The sequence below is a fragment of the Elaeis guineensis genome, chromosome 1, assembly GCF_000442705.2.
Source record: "Elaeis guineensis isolate ETL-2024a chromosome 1, EG11, whole genome shotgun sequence".
Classification (NCBI taxonomy): Eukaryota; Viridiplantae; Streptophyta; class Magnoliopsida; order Arecales; family Arecaceae; genus Elaeis; species Elaeis guineensis.
The window spans coordinates 169659775-169679430 of NC_025993.2; the positions used below are offsets into that span (position 1 = coordinate 169659775).

The 19656-nt window shown below is 38.6% G+C and overlaps 2 protein-coding genes across 2 annotated transcripts; one reads left to right on the forward strand and one right to left on the reverse strand.

Moving 5' to 3' along the window:
• Positions 1-1390: 1390 nt before the first annotated feature.
• On the forward strand, positions 1391-11676 carry LOC105060164 (serine carboxypeptidase 24). The gene is made up of 9 exons (XM_019855737.3): positions 1391-1849; positions 9055-9162; positions 9263-9358; positions 9471-9563; positions 9997-10082; positions 10411-10811; positions 10931-11026; positions 11121-11226; positions 11358-11676. Exons 1-9 carry the CDS (start codon positions 1591-1593, stop codon positions 11499-11501), a joined length of 1389 nt encoding a protein of 462 aa, XP_019711296.1. The 5' UTR covers positions 1391-1590; the 3' UTR covers positions 11502-11676.
• A 1768-nt stretch (positions 11677-13444) lies between these two features.
• Positions 13445-18727, reverse strand: LOC105060163 (phospholipase D alpha 1). Its single transcript, XM_010943772.4, has 3 exons — positions 18541-18727; positions 14935-16822; positions 13445-14044 (listed from the first exon to the last, which is right to left on the reverse strand). The coding sequence occupies exons 1-3, from the start codon at positions 18643-18645 to the stop codon at positions 13599-13601; spliced, it is 2439 nt and encodes an 812-aa protein (XP_010942074.1). The 5' UTR covers positions 18646-18727; the 3' UTR covers positions 13445-13598.
• Positions 18728-19656: the final 929 nt, after the last annotated feature.

Genomic DNA, 19656 nt, shown 5'->3' on the forward strand with positions numbered 1-19656 from the left:
TCGAGCACGTGGTCCTACTTTTTATGGCGCTAAATTATCGGACCATAATCGTGGAGTTAATGGGCTGTTTATGTCTACTAATGATCATGACACATAGTCGATAACCACTTATAATGGTTAGATATGTAGGTTCTACACATTCCGACCTTATGTGATCGTGGAAAGATAAGCCGACTATATATTGGTAATAGTAGTAGGTCGGTAGTTGTGAAGATCCGAATTAGCATCGGATGATGACTTTGATATGCCGATGGTCATCAGTCGGGTATTAACTGAATCGTCGTTGTTATCTGTTGTTGGTTGATAATAACCGACTGTGGATCGGTTAACTGATTGTTAGTCAGAATATTATGTTCATAAGATCGATGTAGAGTCGGAGTCGAAAATTAATTAAATAATCCCAACAGATTGCAATGGGTGAATGGAGCCCTGCCTCAATATCACTTATATCTCTGTATATTGAACCTGCAGCTGTATATTGGATTGTAGTGTAACAAAGGCTTCACACATTTTAAACACCTATAAGAGATGGAATCTCCTCCATAAACGGTATCCATGGATGCAACAAAGAACCAGACAAGGACACTGTAACTTTTAATTTTTGGGAAAACGGCTCCAAACTTTACTGTTTCTTGCGCGGGGAAAAAAAATGTTAAGAAGCTGCCAAACGAGTACTAAAATATAATTTCTGGGGTCAAGTGGTCAGACACTTTTATTAGGGTTGAAAACTGAAGACGCGAGGGCCCATGATTGAGGGCATGAACTAACTCTTTCCTAACCACCAAATAGAAGAAGAAAAGCAGATAGTATAAACTAATACTAGTGAAAGACTTCTCCCATGAAGCAGACAAACTTTCCAATTGGGTCTTTAGTAGGATCATTAAAATGATGTCTTTTAGTTTAGGGAGAGAGAGAGAGAGAGAGCCCTCCCACATCTTCACAAGCACAAGCCAGTTCCACTTGTCTCATTTCTTTATTTCACGCACAAGCATATAAGGATGAGGTATTTCAAAAGCTTACAGTAGAATGACTATATAATATATACAATTTGAGTTAAAGTGGAAAGAGTGCCGAACTTGTTGGTTTAGATGAGGATATCTAGTGCTTAGAGAGGTGATAACATGCTTATTTCCTTTCAGAGAAAGCTCACATGACCAAACCAAGCTGAGTCCATCACCCCCGGAGCTGATCTCCATCTAACTTCAGGACCACAGAGAGAGAGAGAGAGAGAGAGAGTTGCATTGCATTTATGGGCCTGTGTTTAATTGGGCTCCCAAACCCAACTCTGAAGCAAATATTAATGGCAATGTAGGTCAGCTACCCTTCTCTAACCTATCACCCACATATATATTCACCCATTCTTTTAAGCTTTTATTTTCTAGAAAAAAGGTCCAGATAGCCGCCCAACCTGCAAGCTGTAATAAAATCTCAACACTATGTTTTGAGAGCCCCATCCAAAGCACACGACTGGGTTATATAAAGCACTCATTCCTGTTCCTATGATCCAAATCTCCTCCCTTACCAAGAGACACAAGACACCATAATAGAGAGACACGGAGGGAGGGAACTTATCTAGCCCGGGTGGGTGCAATGGGAGGCCTAAGGAAAATACACTCTTCCTCATTGTTCATTTCTTTCCTACCTTTACTAACCATCATCGCCACCGCTGCTCCCGATCAACAAGCTCTCGATCAGATCTCGGCACTCCCCGGGCAACCTCCAGTGTCCTTCAAGCAGTTCTCCGGCTATGTCACAGTGAACGCGGAGCATGGCAGGGCTCTCTTCTACTGGCTCACTGAAGCTGCCAATGATGCTGCTAAGAAGCCCCTGGTTCTTTGGCTAAATGGAGGTCAGTCCTCATCCTTCTTGCTCTCTTTAATTTATTAATATAATCTTTTCAAAGGTCTGTTAATTAATTTTATTAGTCGCTGTGATGATAAGTCGATAACATAAGTATATATATTATACTTATGCCTCGTCTTTCTTTCTCGATCTCACCTTTCTGGAAATGTTTCGTTGGTTTGTTACATCAAAAGGCCATGCGAGCAAAGCTGATTTTTTTTTAAGGAAAGTGGGGATATATGTTAGGAGCTTCCCCAACCTTTATTGGGTGATGGCTAGAAAGAAGATTTCTATTGGAGTGTTTTCTTTATTCCTAGGTTCTTTCAACATAAAAAGGCTCTGTTGAATTTCTCAAAACGAAAAGAGCTCAATCAGTGAAACTTTTAAATGCAAGCCACAAGAGAGAGAAGCTTAAAACGGCGATATAATGGCCATTTTAAACCTTAAAAACTCTTGCTCTTCTCCCTCCTCCCCCTCCTTCCTTTGAGCTTTGGAAGGAAAACAAGTCCTTTTATACTCATCCCTAGGTAATTTTCATATCTTGTTCTTTCAATTTTTTTCTCTTTTCTTTGCTTATCTAAATTTTGGAAAATGACATTGATTCCAAAATGATGAGCTTGCAGGCTGTTGTTGGTTAACAACAACTACCTTAATAAATACACAAGGCACCACTTTATGTTCCAGTCTGGAAGATGCACACGTGGCAAGACATTAGACTTGCCACATAAACTGTAGGAAGCCGACAAAATGGACGCCCCCCCAACCCCCCAAAAATTTGAACGACAGAGAACGGACGAGGCGCAGGTTAGCAAACCTCTGATGGATTTGCTAAGGTGCGCCAACTGGGGCTTAGGCCGGAGAGCGGTAGCAGGAGTATGTAACGTTTCCTTGGTTGATCTGATGTGTTTGTTCCTTTCTATTTGCTCTGCTTACTTTCATGGCAGTGGTAACCATGTGAGAACTGATCATTATTCCCTGCACAGAAGGTACAAAAAAGCTCCAATTATAGTTCATACTCAGTGGTCATCAGGCTTACAATATTTGTATATTATCTTGAAAAGAATTTACAGTTGGCACTTCACGGCTCCAACTAAGCAAGCAATATAACGCAAAGTTTATGTATTGGATTTTTTTGTCCAAAAAAATAAAAACAAAAACCTTAGATTACCCTACTTGTAGGTATCTGTGGCTACTTCTCTCCATCTTGTTATAAGGTGACCCAACTAAAAATATGTCTCTATGGACTACACAATCACAAGTTGAAAAGAAATATTAGTTAATTAACCTAGTGAAGGTTAGGATAACTAAACTTGGTTACTTCCAACGGAACAAATCTCATGTTTGAGGTTTTTCTCTAATACAAAAGTAAAACTGTATCATGGTTGCTTGTATAGAAACTTATATGTCGATGCTCGATCTATTGAGTATACCACTTATTTATAAATGGCATCATGCCCGCTTTTACCATCGGTGGAAAGGTAAGACAATACAAGAATGGTGGGTGAGTTGATGGTAGGCATGAGATTGATTTGTATTTTTCAAGCAAGAAAATGATTGATCTCTTTTTGTGATATCAACTATCAGATCGTGCATCGCACATAGCTCATAAAGTACATCAGCCATTGCACGATCCGACAATCGACGTGGTGAAATCAGGTGAATCATTTTTTCGTATGAAAATACAACCTGAACTTAGGAGGCATATAGCCGCTAAGAGTTTGTGGGGGCAATAGGAGCTATATAAGACTATTTTTTTCTCTATCTCTCCAAAAGAAAACGATAGAAATTATTTGTAAAGAGAGAGATTTAGATCTCTTCTATTTCTAAAGTATAAAAAGATAGTAGGATTGGAAAAGAACCCTCTTAAAGATTGTTGGAGAGAATAAAGTGTACTTTTTATTAATCATCTCAAGTAGACTCAATGAATCATAAACTAATTATCGCATTTGTACCTTTGTGTAATTAACAAGACTTCAATTAAGTTGCATGATAGGGAAATCTTGTCTGTGTTGGTTTCGGTGCCATGGTCCGCAAGGCGACATTAGTGTTAATATGTGGGAGCTCCACATAGTACACACGAATCCTACACGGATAATTCCCACCACCCTTCTATTAAAATCATACAACTAGCTAGTTTACAATTAATTTTGATTTTCTCATTAAAAGCTATGACAAGATGATTAAATTAAGTTTAGGTACGAGTCAAGCCATTTGGGTACGCGTCAAGCCAACGAAGCAAGGGAAAAAAATTACAAATATCTAATTTCATCATACGATTATTAGACTCAAATATGTGCTAGAAGGTTTCATAGTATTCTATCAAATATATGCATTAAAATGTAAATCACGGTCGACAGTGAATCTCAAAGTCTTCACTATGTTGCATCCGATGCTCAAGAAGGATTTTCCTTTTCTTTTTGTTTTGCTTTTAATGTCAAGCTTAGCTTGTACCCTTCAAGCTTAATTAATTCTCCAAAAGAAAAAAATTACCCTAGTCTTTAGTAACTAGAAATCAGTATTTCGAGGTGACATACAAATACATCCAATAAGAGCTTAACAGACAGCCTGCAGTATCTCGTAAAAAATTATCCAGCAGAGTAATTTGTTTTCTCATAAAATACAAAAAAGGATACTGAGTGAAAGAGCTTATGGATCTGCTCATTTCTAATGTGTGGCAGCAGATTCATGTGACTGCAGATTATTGTTCTGTGCCCAAGAGACCTAAAGCTGCGAATTTCGTTTTATCTTTCTATTTTATTCCCTTTGTTTCTACTTCTGCCATCATCACCTTGGTAAACATGGGCATAAAAACAACTCCACCCAGCACAAGTGCAGCAACTTTTCCTTGCACCCCTGCCTGCCAACTTTTGGCCTTCAGTCTGAGCCAAAGGCTGGTGGATTGACCTGGGCGCAAGTGGTGGGGCCTGGATGGGGGACCAGGGATGGAGAAGACCACTGCACTTTTGGAAGCACGCGTAGCCTGCAGGTGGGAGTTGGAATTGCTGTCCCTTCCTATCCACCAAAGTGGAAAGGAATTGATGCATCTAGAAATGAAGTAAATTTTACAGGTGAAATTGAGAGAGTGATCAGCGATGGGTGGGTTAGGTTTGGAAGTTATGATGCTTGATGCCAACTTATGGGAACAATGGTAGTGCGGTAGACCATTGCAGTCTCATGGAAGCCATCTAGTCGTTTCACTACTAAATGTCACTTGACCAGCTATGATGAATACAATTATTAATCCTATGATATTATCTGCAGTAGGTATATATTAATTCTTGTTGATAGCTTGTTAGAATTTAGATTGAGTAATCTGAAAAGGGGTTTACATCGCATTCTCAGAGAACGACGGTTCATGGATTTCTGCTGTCTGTGATGTTCCATTTGTATATTGCATCAGTGGGATGGAAATCTGATAGCCATCCGAGATTGAATAATATGATTTGTTTGGACATATTTTCTCTTAAAAATAATACCCAACACTCAATGACATGCTCAATTGTTTTCTATTTGGATTATTTTTTTTGAGTAAACTCAGGTTAATTTATTCGAATATTTTTATTACATTTGGTTTTTATGTAATTTTTATATTTTTTTTCTCCTAAGTGGATTTGTTAGCTTCTTTACATTACCTTGCAAATTTACATATAGTACTTATTTGATGCAATTGCATTTTATGTTTTTTATTTTCCTAAGCAATATATAGGCATTGTGTTTACTGTATTTACCTGGGTACTGGCTTATAAAAAGAATTTTTTCTATTACTAAAAGCATATGTAGATGCAAGTTTTTCTTTTTATAGAAAAATCTAGATACAAGTCTGAAAAATGACAAAACAAGTATGTTAAAGCTCTATTTATTGGCAACCTACCTAAGAGTTTAGCTAGGTGGTTGTTTGCAACTTGACACTCTTCACCCACTAAGCTATTTATGGTCACCCTCTTGGTATTACGATTCTTGATTGAAAACTTCTCAAATAAAGTTGGTTAGGTCACGCCGGTCACACTTTCAATTAAATTTGAGTAAATATTGAATCACGATGTTGATCAAGTCACCTTCCACGAAAAATCCTACAAGTGCCATAATCATTGGCATTTTCCTTAGTTCTTTGCGATGTAGCTTATCAATTTTATTAATTACACTAATTAGATCCATTTGTTAGTGAAGTTAATTAACTTAAGCAGAAATTATAAATACAAAAAATCTCATCCATTATAAAACTTTCTTTGTTATAATATGCAAGCTAATTTTATTTGAGACAAATTTAGAGTATCTATTTATCTAAAATTCAAAAAGTAATAATCAACCATCTAAATTAAAAATCTACTATTGATTATAACCTATACTGCTAAAAATACTTCAAAATTAAAAATTGCCCAGTTATTTTTCAGATTTTGCTATGGATTTCTCATGCTCCTTCATGTCTTCTGTTTCGGCTTCACCAAGCACTATAAAAGTCGTCATCCAAAGGACAAGCATGTCCCTACCCACCGGCCGGCCCAGATAGGATTGGACAACCCGGTCACCCAATTTGAGTTCAAAGCCCTTTCAATGCTTGGTCCCATCAGGTGCCTAGGAAAGACTCATCAAATGAATGGCCGAAATGATGTCTCTCCTCTGATCATTACGCTAACACAGTGCTCCCCTAAAGACAACAAGTACTTTCCCGACTTCTGCATCATTACGAGTCAAATTTGTTGTCAATCGATTCATGATGCCGATCCACTTAATCTGGGCTGTCGGATCAATCGACCCACCTCATCAACGATCACGTAATTGGAAAGTCTACTAATGAGAGTATGATGTTGGCGTTCCACCCTCTCTCTCTTTAGGGTTGAGGATGAATAACTTATTTGAAAATTTTTTGAATAAATATTTTTCAAATAATATTTAGATAGAATAATAATTTATCTATATTTTTTTATATATTAAAAAATGACTCCAAAATTGTTAGGATTTATCCATATTTCTCATAATGCCATCTATGATATAAATATATCTATTATATATTTTATAATTTATATTATGTTATATCTAATTTAATATATCATAATGTATAATATAAATAATATATTTTATTTTACTATAATGTTATATATTATGTTCTACTATACTATATTATACACCATATAATACTATTACATATTATATTATAATGATAAATTATTTTAAAACAAAAAATTTTATTATAGTAAATATTATATTATATCATATTAAAATAATATATTATTATAGAATATATTATATTAATATAATAATATATTATTATATTAATATTATATTTTATCGTGGTATATATTAAGTTATATATATTATAACATAATATTATATTATTATATGGTTAGGATATTTTAGGAACAAAATAAAAAGCTTATTTTTTTAACTAATGAAAAAAATGACTTATTGATGTTTTAGGTGGGAAAACTTTCCTCCCATTTTTTGGGTAAATATTTTCTATGAAAAAATAACTAATTCACCTAAAGAAGTATAAGAATATGGATAAATTAATCGATCACTTTCTCATGATATTTATCCACCAAAGAACTAACCCTTTTAAGTTAATTAGAAGAAGTTATTTGAATATTTTGATTTATTTTTTTTAAATTTTTGTATTTTTTTAAGTGGATTTATTAGCTTCTTTATATGGCCTTGCAAGTTCATATATAATACTTATTTGAAATGAAATTGCATTGTATGGTTTATTTTCTTAAAGCAAAGTAAGCATTGTGTTTATCATATTTCTTTGGGTTCTGACTTATGAAAAGTATTTTTTTTATTACTAAAATCATATTGAGATGCAAGTTTTTCTTTTTATATAAAATTACAGATACAAGTCTACAAAATGACAATGTAAGACTATTACGATTTAGGTCGGGTATGGATGATGGTAGTCCCATCCGAACTCGATCCAATATAATTTTAATATATATCTCTGATTCAAAATTATAAAAATTTTATATATTATTTATATGTATCCGATTCAACCCAATCTGACCAATTTCTCTTATATATCCGATCTGACTTGATTCACATCTTTATTTGATCCGATTTGAGATAGATCTCAATATAGAATTTTTACTTGTAAAGTGGATATGGATATGAGCCGATTCGATTCATACCCAACCTATTGCCATCCTTCTCTACTGGCCATCTTAGTAATGGGATACTTGATTGAAATCTTCTAAAATAAAATTATTTAGATCACGCCAGTCACACTTCCAATGACATTTGAGTATGCACATCAAAGTCACCTTTCACTAAAAAACCTACCTGCACCGTAACCATTGGCATACCCTCAATTCTTTGCAATGTTGTTTAGCAATTTTATTAATTACACTAACTAGATCAATTTGTTGATGAAGTTAGTTAATCTGAGCAGAAAGTACAAATGTAAAAATCTCATCCGTTATAAAACTTGCTTTGTTATAAGATACAGGTTATTTTTATTTGAGATAAACTTCACTCCTCTCGAAAGAAGAGAGTATTTACTTATCTAAATTTCAAAATCAATAATAAACCATCCAAATTAAAAATCCACTATTGATTATAATCTATACCATTAAAATACTAGTTGCTCAACTACTTTTCTGATTTTTTTCTATAAAGATTTTCCTATGGATTTTTCACTCTCCTTCATGTCTTCTGTTTTGGCTTCACCATGCACAATAAAAATAGTTATCTAAAGGATAAGCATGACCCTACCTACCGGCCGGCCCAGATACGTTTCGACAGCCTGGTCACCCAATTCAAGTTCAAAGCCCTTTCAATGGTGGGTCCCATCAAGCGCCCACGGAAAGGCTCATGAAATGAATGGCTGAAATGATGTCTCTCTTCCGATCACTATGCTGATACAGTGCTACCCTAAAGGCAACAAGTATACTCTTGAGTGCTTCATTATTACGAGTCAAATATGCTGTCAATCAATTCATGATGCCCATCCAATTAATCTGGGCCGTCGGATCAATAGACCCCCTCATCAACCGGAAAGTCTTCCGATGAACGTATGATGCCCCTCTCTTAAGTTACTTGGAACGAGTTGAACGCCTCCATCCACAACCCCACGTGCAATCCTTATCAACATCACGACCCGGTAACCTGACCCCACGTGTATCGTAGGCACACTTCGCCAGATTGCATGTTTGCTGCCCAACAGCTGATCTGCTCTCCATTTAATCGGAATCATAATAAAGCGGTCGAGATGTTTTGAACCAGGTCCCGGTTGCTCCTCGGTGGCTTATGGCGCGTCGGAAGAAATCGGACCGTTCCGGATAAACCGAACCGGGTCATCCCTCTATCTTAATAAATACTCATGGAATAGAGGTAACTCTATGAAAAATAATAGTGTTTAATAATCTTTTAATCCTTATTTAAAATAAATTTCATCGTATAACAACGATCACATTTTCTTCAACTCGAGCAGAAGCAAACATTTTATTCCTGGAATCGCCGGCTGGTGTTGGTTTCTCATACACAAATACTAGCTCTGATCTTAAGACCTCTGGCGATGAACGCACCGGTACAAGATTAAATCCCTTGAGATTGTTGAAATTATTAACAGTAATTAGTGTTTTGTTCATCTCAGTCAAGTTATTTCCACCATTAACCATCATTAGAGTCCTATGATGCAGCTCAAGATGCTCTCATTTTTTTGATCTCTTGGATGTCGAGGTTCCCGCAGTACAAATATCGAGAGTTTTATATATGTGGTGAGAGCTATGCTGGTAAGTTCATGGTAAACTTGAAATATGTATGTATGCATGCATGTCACTAAATCAGGTTACTTTGTCATATGACCAGTTTCACTTCTTTTAGCTTAGTAAATATCCAGCCAACTAGAAGGCTTTTCATGTATGCTGATATGTCGAGTGTGCGTCATGTGCTTATATTTCTATAGTTTGATAATCTTTTCTATTCATGTAGATGGAAAAGCATTGATTCCTTAGGAAATTTAATTCTAGGAATTATTGATACTGCCCAAATGATCGATAATTCAAGAAATAACTCTGCAACTGAGTATAGATATCTCAATAATAGTATGTCAGTAAGGAAGATAATTTTATTTAATTTTTTTTTTTCTGTTGTCATATCTTGTTTAGTTTTATATCCTATCTTCTATGGTACATGGAGTGATAAATTTTGCTCGTATTATGTTAGGTCACTACGTCCCTCAGCTAGCAAAGAAAATCCTTGATTACAATAAAGCTTCTTCAGAGCATTTCATCAATCTCAAGGGATTTATTGTGAGTATGATTATAAGAGACATACAGACATAATACTTTCTTTTAGTTATGTAGGTAATTTTACTCATGGAATTCTAACCTTTTCTTAACTTTTTTTCCGAATTAGTTTGCTCATAGTCTTTAGCTTTAGTTGTTTCTTATGCAGTTGCACCATGCCTTGTCTGTGAAAACCTTTGCTGCAATATGGAATCTAGTTATCATCTATGAATAAAAGAAAATGAAGAGCATAAAAAGACCACCTATTGTTTCTTTAATCAAAGTTCAACTACAATTCATATAGTGCTGCACCTTAATTATGTGTATCTCACACACCATTTTCGATGCACAGGTGGGGAATGCTGTAACTGATTACTACCATGATAGCTTAGGCACAGTATCCTACTGGTGGAGTCACTCCATGATCTCTGATCGGACCTACCGATCCATCCTCTCCAACTGTAACTTCACCTCCACCAAAGGTTCACGCAGTTGTGATCATGTCATCAACTATGCCGTGAGCCATGAGTTTGGTGACATTGATCAGTACAGCATCTACACCCCCTCCTGCACTGCTCCCAACTTCACCGCTCCTCGATCACTGAGGCTCAAAAACACCCTAATTCGGCGCCGATCATATGGCTATGATCCATGCACCGAGAATTATGCTGAGAAATACTACAATCGGCCTGACGTGCAGGAGGCCATGCATGCAAACACTACCAGCATTCCCTACAAATGGACTGCATGCAGGTTAAGTTCAACCCTGATCAACCCAAAATTTTCTCCTATACGTGCATGAGATAATGCATGTGCATTAGGACATTTATATGGGGGCATGATGATGATCTTTTTTGATGGTTTTTTGGTAGTGATTTGCTGCTCAAAACATGGGGTGACTCGGAGTTGTCCATGCTGCCTACCTACAAGGAGTTGATTAGAGCCGGCTTAAGGATATGGGTGTTCAGGTGAGAGCTGATTAGCCATGCAATATTACTAGAGAAAATCTAATTTTGCTTTTCAGCCATTTGATGTTGTGATTTTTGGTGATTTAAATGGCAGCGGGGACACTGATTCAGTGGTCCCGGTGACGGCCACAAGGTTCTCGATCAATCATCTTAATCTGACGGTCAATATCCCATGGTATCCATGGTACATAGGTAGACAGGTATATACATGTATGAAATAAGCAGTCCTATTGGTTAATGAGTTAATTTGAGCATTGGTTTCATTTGATTCGATGAAGGGAGTATCTTCCCATTTTTTTTTTTTTTTTCCAAATTTCCACTTTATATGAAGGTCGCGGGATGGACTGAGGTGTATGAAGGGTTGACGTTTGCCATAGTGAGAGGAGCAGGGCATGAGGTGCCCCTGTTGCAGCCAAGGAGAGCATTCCGGCTCTTTCAGTCATTCTTAGCAGGCAAACCACTGCCTAAGTCTTAACCATGGCTACATGGTTGTCTCTTAGTCTACATATCGAGTCTAAAGGGATTTGGATAGAGGGATAGAAGATGTACGGACTCTGAACACATAAAGATTCGGAATTGGTTAAGGGGTGCTTGGAGGGAACCTCTGAGCTAAAGACTCTACCATCCAATTCACATGGAAGCAATTGAAATCAGACTATTCTGTGTGTATGTGCACGCGTTGCATGCGTGTGCAGAACAGTGCTTTAGCAAATGAATACTGCAAGGCTAATAAGGGAACAATAAAACAGAATCTCGCTGATTTAATGAGTCATACAACACTATAAATTCTTAATTGGAACACAATTATATGTGCATGCATGATATTTGAGACGAGTGCATGGCCGTTTGAAGACCGTGGTGCCCACGTTAACACATGCAAAATTTTAGAAATGGGTGAAACACTGCTGCAGGATGAAAATAATTCAGAAGACATGAGACATGTCCCATGAACAAACTCCTGGTAAAGTCATTACCAATGGCTCTGTAGTGGTTATCGTTAAGTTTTTTAGCATTAAACAGAGAAAAATTAGGCATTATTATCAGAATCGCCAAAATCATCTTTTCTGATGAATAGGGAGGCAAAGCCACCAGGCTTTTATTGACATAAGAAAGTTTACAGAGACTATTTACAGATGGCCAGGATTGACAAAAGCAGTAGGAACAAGACAAATTTTGACACCGGCGGCTGTCTGCAGGCAACCCTCTTAGCCCATCCAAAGGCCAACAGAACTCTTTCAGAAGTGGTGTGAAGGACCAGTTCCCTTCGATCATCAACGTCAATACGTAACAGCAAGAGTTCTTCAGCATTGTAGATGGCAGCCTTCTTTCCTTCCAAATGAGAACCCCAATAACAAACATTGGTTTCACCAGCCAAAGATGCTGCAACATGAGATCAAACCGCAGGTAGATCTGATCATGGGCCGGGCTTGGGCCTCAACTCTATTCATTTTTAATCATGTTTCGGGCTGGGCCTGCATTAAATTTGACATTTTCTGAGCCCAAGCCCAGCCCATGATCAGGTCTAGGTGCCGGGGATGCAAGGTTGTTCCATAGTTTTAGATGTAATTCCACAAGCAGCTTCATGGAACACGGCGCTTCCAGCTGAAGAAGGATCGTTGATAGAATTTTCCGCAGAACACAGTAAACTGAACTTGATTTCTTTAAGAAAATTCGAGAACTTCGCTCCTTTCAGATTGCCCAGCAGATAGTGGCAATCAACTGATCAGCAGCTCTTCTCAACGGTCGCTGAAATTTCTTGTTCCTCCATTTGGTCCACAGATCAGTAAAGCTGGTAAGCCACCCTCTTAGGTTCAGGTGTACCTTAATTGCAGTCCATATACCATGGGCAAATGGGAGATTGTTTCTTGTCTTCTTCTGCAAAGCACACATCCACCACTAATCTGCCATCCTTTCTCAGAAAGTATCTCGCCTGTATGCAATCGATTTTGAAGGCCCAGACAAACAAAAACTCTTACTTTCTCTATTAAAGCTGCCTTCCATTGGGTCTTGTAGAAGGGACAACAGAGGCCACCGTTATCCAGAAAATTTTAGAAAGAATTCACCGTGAAGCCACCACATTGAGAAGGTTTCTCTGGGGGAGGTGGAGTGGTGTGCAGGGTCATCAATTCTGTAAGAGAGATTTTTTGAGGGAATGAAGTTGATAGAATCTCCAAACCGTCAATCAACTTAAAAGACGACTCAACAACAATCAAATTTGTTAAGGACATTGGTATGTAGGATGAATTCCTCCTCTACTTCACCAGTTTTCAAGTTAAACCGGCTTGTAGTTAGCTGCTTTTTAATCTGGAATCAGCTTCAGTGATTTCTGTAGCATTGCCCGCACCCAAAGAACTGCTGTAAGAATCAAAATTTGGGCAACCCAAGTTTTAAGTCGATGCCACATACTAATGTTGATGGTGAATGAAATAAAAACATCACACTGCATCTTTATTTCAATTGTAAGCTTAGGCCTCTATAATTATCATGAAATCTTACAGATGGTGCATGAGTGCCATTTATTATATCACAACATTAATGCATTTAGTCCCAAAAAGAAGTGGGGAACAAAAACTCATGTGGTGAGTATAGGGGGAAGGATTTCAGACTTCTTGCCCTGGACAGGAGCCTTGGTGTCTGGAAAGAAGCCATCGACCGGCAATTCCGACAACTCTCCAGCCTCCGAGACCTGGATGGGGAATGGAAGCAGATGGCCAGGGAGATTAACCACCTCGTCTCCCACAAACTTCTCCCACAGATCCTCAGCAATTCGCCTGACTGCTCTCACACACTTCAAGCTCTCGGGTTCAAAAAAGTCATGAGATCGGTGCTTGTGGTGGCTCATGAAGTGCTCGTACCACAGTGACATGCGGTATCCATAGATGAGTCCACGAGCTGGTTCATCAGGCCTGTTTAGATATGCAGGTTGATACGCCCCATGGGCAATCTCAGTATCCCTGTCACCTGCAAGTGATCTCTGATTCAAGTTTGCAGAGCCAATGATCACGTACTCATCATCCACTGCACACGAGACAAGAATGATGAGTTGAAGAAAAAAGATATCAAGCTACATGTCCCAAGTAATTGAAGCATTATAGGGAGAAACTATAAAATAGGGGGAAGGTTTCCTTCAGCCAATTGCATCAAAAACTGAAGGAAAAAGAGAGAGAGAGAGAGAGAGAGAGAGAGAGAGAGAGAGAGAGACTACTAAAGATTACAAAACAATGCAACAGGAAACTATAGAAGGGCAATTGCCAATTTATGCCTTTGAATCTCGCACAAAGAAAAAGAACTGTCAGAGTTAATTATGCAGAGTAAATTTGGTTAGATCTGAGTATGTGAGGGGGCTCATATGCTCTGCATCAGGTGAAAAAACGATGGAGAATCACTTATTGTATGTGTGCAAAAGAAACGAAGGTTTTGAAAGGCATTTCAACAGGAATTTGTCTGGTCAAGAAAAAGGAGGTATGACATGCAAGAATATGGATGAATGCTGAGAGCAAGATACAGAATTGGAAAGATGGATAACATAAGCTTTTGACCAAAAAACAAATGGTGCAAATTGAATCCTGAACTTGGACAAATTGTAGATTATAATTTATGGCCTTTTTACATCATTCAAATCAATGGAATGACTACCCTAAATGGTTCCATTTATGGCTAGCAAGCTACTTCTAAAATCAAAACCATAAAATGGTTTGAATGAATTTTAATGCTGCCAAATATAAATAAAGGGTTGTCTGCATGAGTCTCCCACCGCAATTGGACCTGGTGAGAGTCAGATATATGCAGCCTTACTCTTAAATTCAAAGAGGCTGTTTCTGTATTTCGATTGCCAAATTCAAATAAAAATTTAAAATCATCACTTGGAAAACTACTAAATACTAAAATAGAGACTTTTATGTTCTCACCGATCATGACCTTCGCATGCACATAGATGAGGAATCGCCGGTTGACTTGTGCCCTCCAGTAGTCTGAACCTGGTTCCGGCCTCTCTGGTGGGATGTACTCCCCGGGATACCGTACTTCCCTGTTCCCCAAGCAGAAGAAATTCAAATAATCACATGGGTGCGCCTTCCCACCCAACCCAACTTCCTCTATAGCCTTGGCCACAATTCCATACATCATCTCCATTGTCAGCCTATTCCAGTGCAGTATGGCCTGCACGGTATCACCCTCTGGTATCCCCTCGGGCCACATCGGGGTCACTATATAAGCTGCAAACCTTTCTCCCCGGCGAATCTTGCTTGCAATCTTCAAAGCTACCTCGATTGGGATCAAATTCAGACATCCACAATCCTGATCTTGCCTCCAGGAAAAACAACTTCCAAAGAAATATTGATTCTCAATGTATATAAACCTCTTTGCTCTTCTAATTGCTTCAACATAGCCTGAATGTATGCTTTGATCAACCGTTACATCTTTTGCACTCATCAACCCCAGCATAGCAGCTTTGGATGGATCAGAGGGGAAGCCGACCACCGAAGCATCATCAATTGATCGGAAGACTTGCACATTCCATGATTCGTGGGTAACATGACCTGATGGGATTGGAAAGATATCAGGTTGCTCACGGATATTTACCAAGCAATGAGAGATCTTCTTCGGGGACTGTTTTATCCATCGCTGCTCAAAATTGGTAAGTACATCCCAAGCTGCAAGGCCTTCAAGCTTGGAATGCACATCATGCCATGGCTCCCTTGGGCCACCATGGCGGAGATCAGCATGGGGGAAGTTATTCTGTTGGAAATCATGAAGGTAGGTCGTGTCAAGGTTTCTGAAAAGTGTGTGGTTCTCATCATCATACCTTCCACCGGCGAGATCAATTCCACCAACAAAGCTTACAATACGGCAAGTACCATTGCTCATGGGAGCATCAAGACAGACTATCTTCTGGTGGTGGGTGAATTCCAATCCGACCTCAACATGCTGCACTGCAGTGAGGGAGCGGTCAGCATTGCGTGGACAGAGGAAGCACTTCACCTTGCTGCCTTCAAAGAATTTGTAAGTCTCTTCGTCATGTGTCTTCATCAGCCCTGCATTCCCTAGGAGTGACACCGAGGTTCGGTCCTGCCAGATCATGACCAACACCGTAACTCCTTCCTTGGCCTTTTTCTTCAGCAATTCTCCTATGGTTACACCCTCTGCGCCCGGGATCATGCGCTCCGGATCTCGAATGAGGGTGATGTTGACATTCACCGACCAGCCAGCAACGTAAATGAAATGTTTGGCTTCTGTTATGGCAATGTAAAGATCCTCCCATACTCTCCGAGGGTGATAGTTTTTACCATTAGAGAGATGGATCACCGGTCGGAAATTATTAGAAAGATGAGCATTCTGGTAGAGCGTCACTTCGCAACCGGTTTTCTGAGGGAAGTAAACTTTGGGAACGCCAGAGAATTGTGGAAGTCTGATTCCTGCATTCCAACATGGATCGGTGGTGATATCAGAGAATTTGAGGAGGACATGGATCTTTGCTTTCTTGAGCTTGTCGCCCTCATCATTGAATAGATCAAACCAGCCTTCCAGAGGTTGCCCAGTGAGTAAGTGGGAGGTGGGGATCTTAGCACGGCCCAAAACCTTTGCATCGACGGGGAGCTGGTTTTTAATAGATACAACGATTGAGGGAGCGGAATAGGCGCAGTAGATGTGGAAGGATTCGTTCCATATTGGGTTCTTGGGATGGAATTCGATCTCTCTGGTCCTTGCCACCCTTGCCCCACCGATGTCTACAGTGGCATAGAGTTTGGTGTGGGCAAGCTTGTCCAGATGTAAGGCTTCCTCTATCTTTTCTGTGACCTGAGATGCCGTTTTTATGGCAGGAAAAGATTAAAATGAAATCTACAGATGTAAACTTCAAAATTAAGAAGAAGAGTGCAGATGCAAACTTTAATTTGTAAAGAATCAAAGCTTGCTCTAAAGAACAGAAGCAAGTTTGATATTCATGGGGAAAAACATGTTAGAAACTGAGAAAATTGTTAAGAATTATCTGTGTCTAAGATGCTATGCTACAAACTCTGGAAAGAGTCAGAGGAATACCTTTTCGTCTACTATGGCATATTGGGTCTACTCTGTTGCGTGTAGCCCAGCTTATTTGAAAGCTAATACAGATTGTGATCTCCTAATTATCCTTTTTTTTTTTTTTTTTGGGCAAATGTTGTTTTTACTCGATTCACAGATATGACGCAAAAAGTTAGACAGCTGACATGTAACTCTGCCATAGCTCGAAGCTATGGCTTAGCGTAGGTTGCAAAGTTGGGAAGAAAATCCATGTCCAGATCCTCGGTGGTGTTCACCCAACAGTTCGACAGGGAAAATTCTACCATCATCTCTTTGAAATAATGATGACGCTCCCATTGTTTATCATTTAAAAAAGAAAAAATCGTCCGATCTGCTGTCTTTTTTGCGAATACCGTAGGTTGCCGGGCAGGGGAGCAGCAGGACGGTCAAACCAGCCGTGGAAACTTTCTAGTTTAAAATTAAAAAATTATTCTCCATCTAAAGACTTGCACGCAGACTTCTCTTACGTGCACCACAAAATTCTGCCAGGGCTACTTATAAAACTATGGGTGTTAACCTGAAGTCCGTGTTAATTAAGTTTAAAACTTCCATCACTTCACCTCCCGGTTCCCACGGAATAGGCCCGAGTATAATTTCTCTACTTTCTAAACGTCACACGGTCATGGACTCCGCTTAGGCGGATTTTTTGAAATCGCCGAGCGTTCGGTCAAAGACAGCAGCTCATGCTAAGTCCCATGAATTTTTTAGAGCCGATTGTGGTACCCTGGCTGAATCATTACATGCCCGCTGCAAACGAATCTCCAACGCGCGCCTTCAAATTCGGCAGAACCAGGTTACCGACTTCTATGCGTGGTGCCTCCGAGCCAGATCGAGATGCGTCGGGGCGGACTGGAACGACCAGAGGAGGAGAAAGCGAGGGGTGAGGATGGGGAGGAAGGGTGGAGAAGATAACAGGAGACAGGACTGGTGGTTTGATTCACTACTCGCTACGTATACAGGATTGATTACCAACAGTGCTGGCTTTGTTTAGGCTCGGATTTTATTTTCTCATCAAGCAATTGCTTTTTTTTTTTTTTTGTTTGGGTAAAGCAAGCAATTGCTTTTTAGATGATTGATCTCTTAATCAGCCCAAGTTATATTCGAGACCCATCAAAGGTGACAGGATGGCGTGTTCCATATTTGAGTAGAGGTCAGGACTGGGGCGGGGAGCGTGGAAACACATTAGCCACGGTCAGACACCGAACTGGGCTACTTAATTAGCAGCTAGGGCTCAAACGGGAACCAAATGGAGGAACTCCAATAAACAGTTGCTGCAACGAGAACAAACCCACAGATCTTTCAGGGGGCAGTCCAGTCTCTTGCAGCCTTGGTTAATGAAATATTAAGAAAGAATTCAACCTGACTGGCTTCCTCCATGGTCCAGACTCCATTATATCCAAAAAAAGAGAAAAAGAAAGAGGAAATATGACAGAAGAAGAAGTGGCAGATTGTAGTACCTGAAGGAGGAAACCATGGAAACAATGGTGGAGGTGATCAGCTTCGAAGATTGTCAAATCGAGAACGCCATGAAGGAATTGGGAAGCCTCGACCAAATCTGCCATCTCTTTCTCCTGATGCTGAGATCCCACCAAACCCCTCTTCTTATATAATGCAGTTTTTGGGTTTCATACTTTCATATGCTGCCTTCCTGTCTCTTTCCTGGTTTGACGTGACCAGCTTCCATAGAAATTTCAGAATAAAGTGATGCATATGTATCCATCGAGTGAGCTAAAAGTGGGTTAGAGCAAGGCAGCACCTATCTTAGATCCAAAGCAATCTTTGCGGACTGGGTTAGGCGGTCAGTTCCGAAGCTTCTATCGGGGGAAGCCTGGCCGACACGGAATTCGATGTCCCCCGTCTTTGTTGACCTGCGGCATACGAAGCCGCCGCGTGATTCCGGCTGCTCCTTTATCAACTTTGCATCTCGTCTCCTAGTTAGTCATTCTTCGTTGGCAGGAAAGCATTAAAGGCAGGAGCAGATAACGACAGTAACTAGGCCCACCCAATCTTTATTAAGAGAAAGCTTTGTGCATTACACGCGGTACACCATCCAATCATATTACAACACATAATTATTATTTTTAATATATATTTAATAATATATTTAATATTTATAATTTTATTTTTTTTATTTAAAATTTTAAATAATAATAATATTTTTTTATTTTAAAAATATTATGATGTTCTACGATTATATAATATTTTACTATCAAATTATGATTTTCTATATATAAAAAATTATATTTTTTTTAAAATTATAAAAATATATTTTTATTATTAAAAATTTATAAAATTTTTAAATGATTAAAATATTTTTCTTTTTTTATGACATCTTATGATCAAATTATGAATAAAAAATTATAAATTGACTGACCATAAGATGTTATAATACGATCACAGAATATCATAATTTAAAAAAAATATATATATATTTTCATCGTTCAAAATTTTAAATAAAAAAATAAATTACTTAAAAAATAATGACTACATGATTCAACCAGATGAGATAGTATATTTTTTTTACATCATATATGATATATAAAAAATTACTTCTTTCTTTATAGACAGGAACG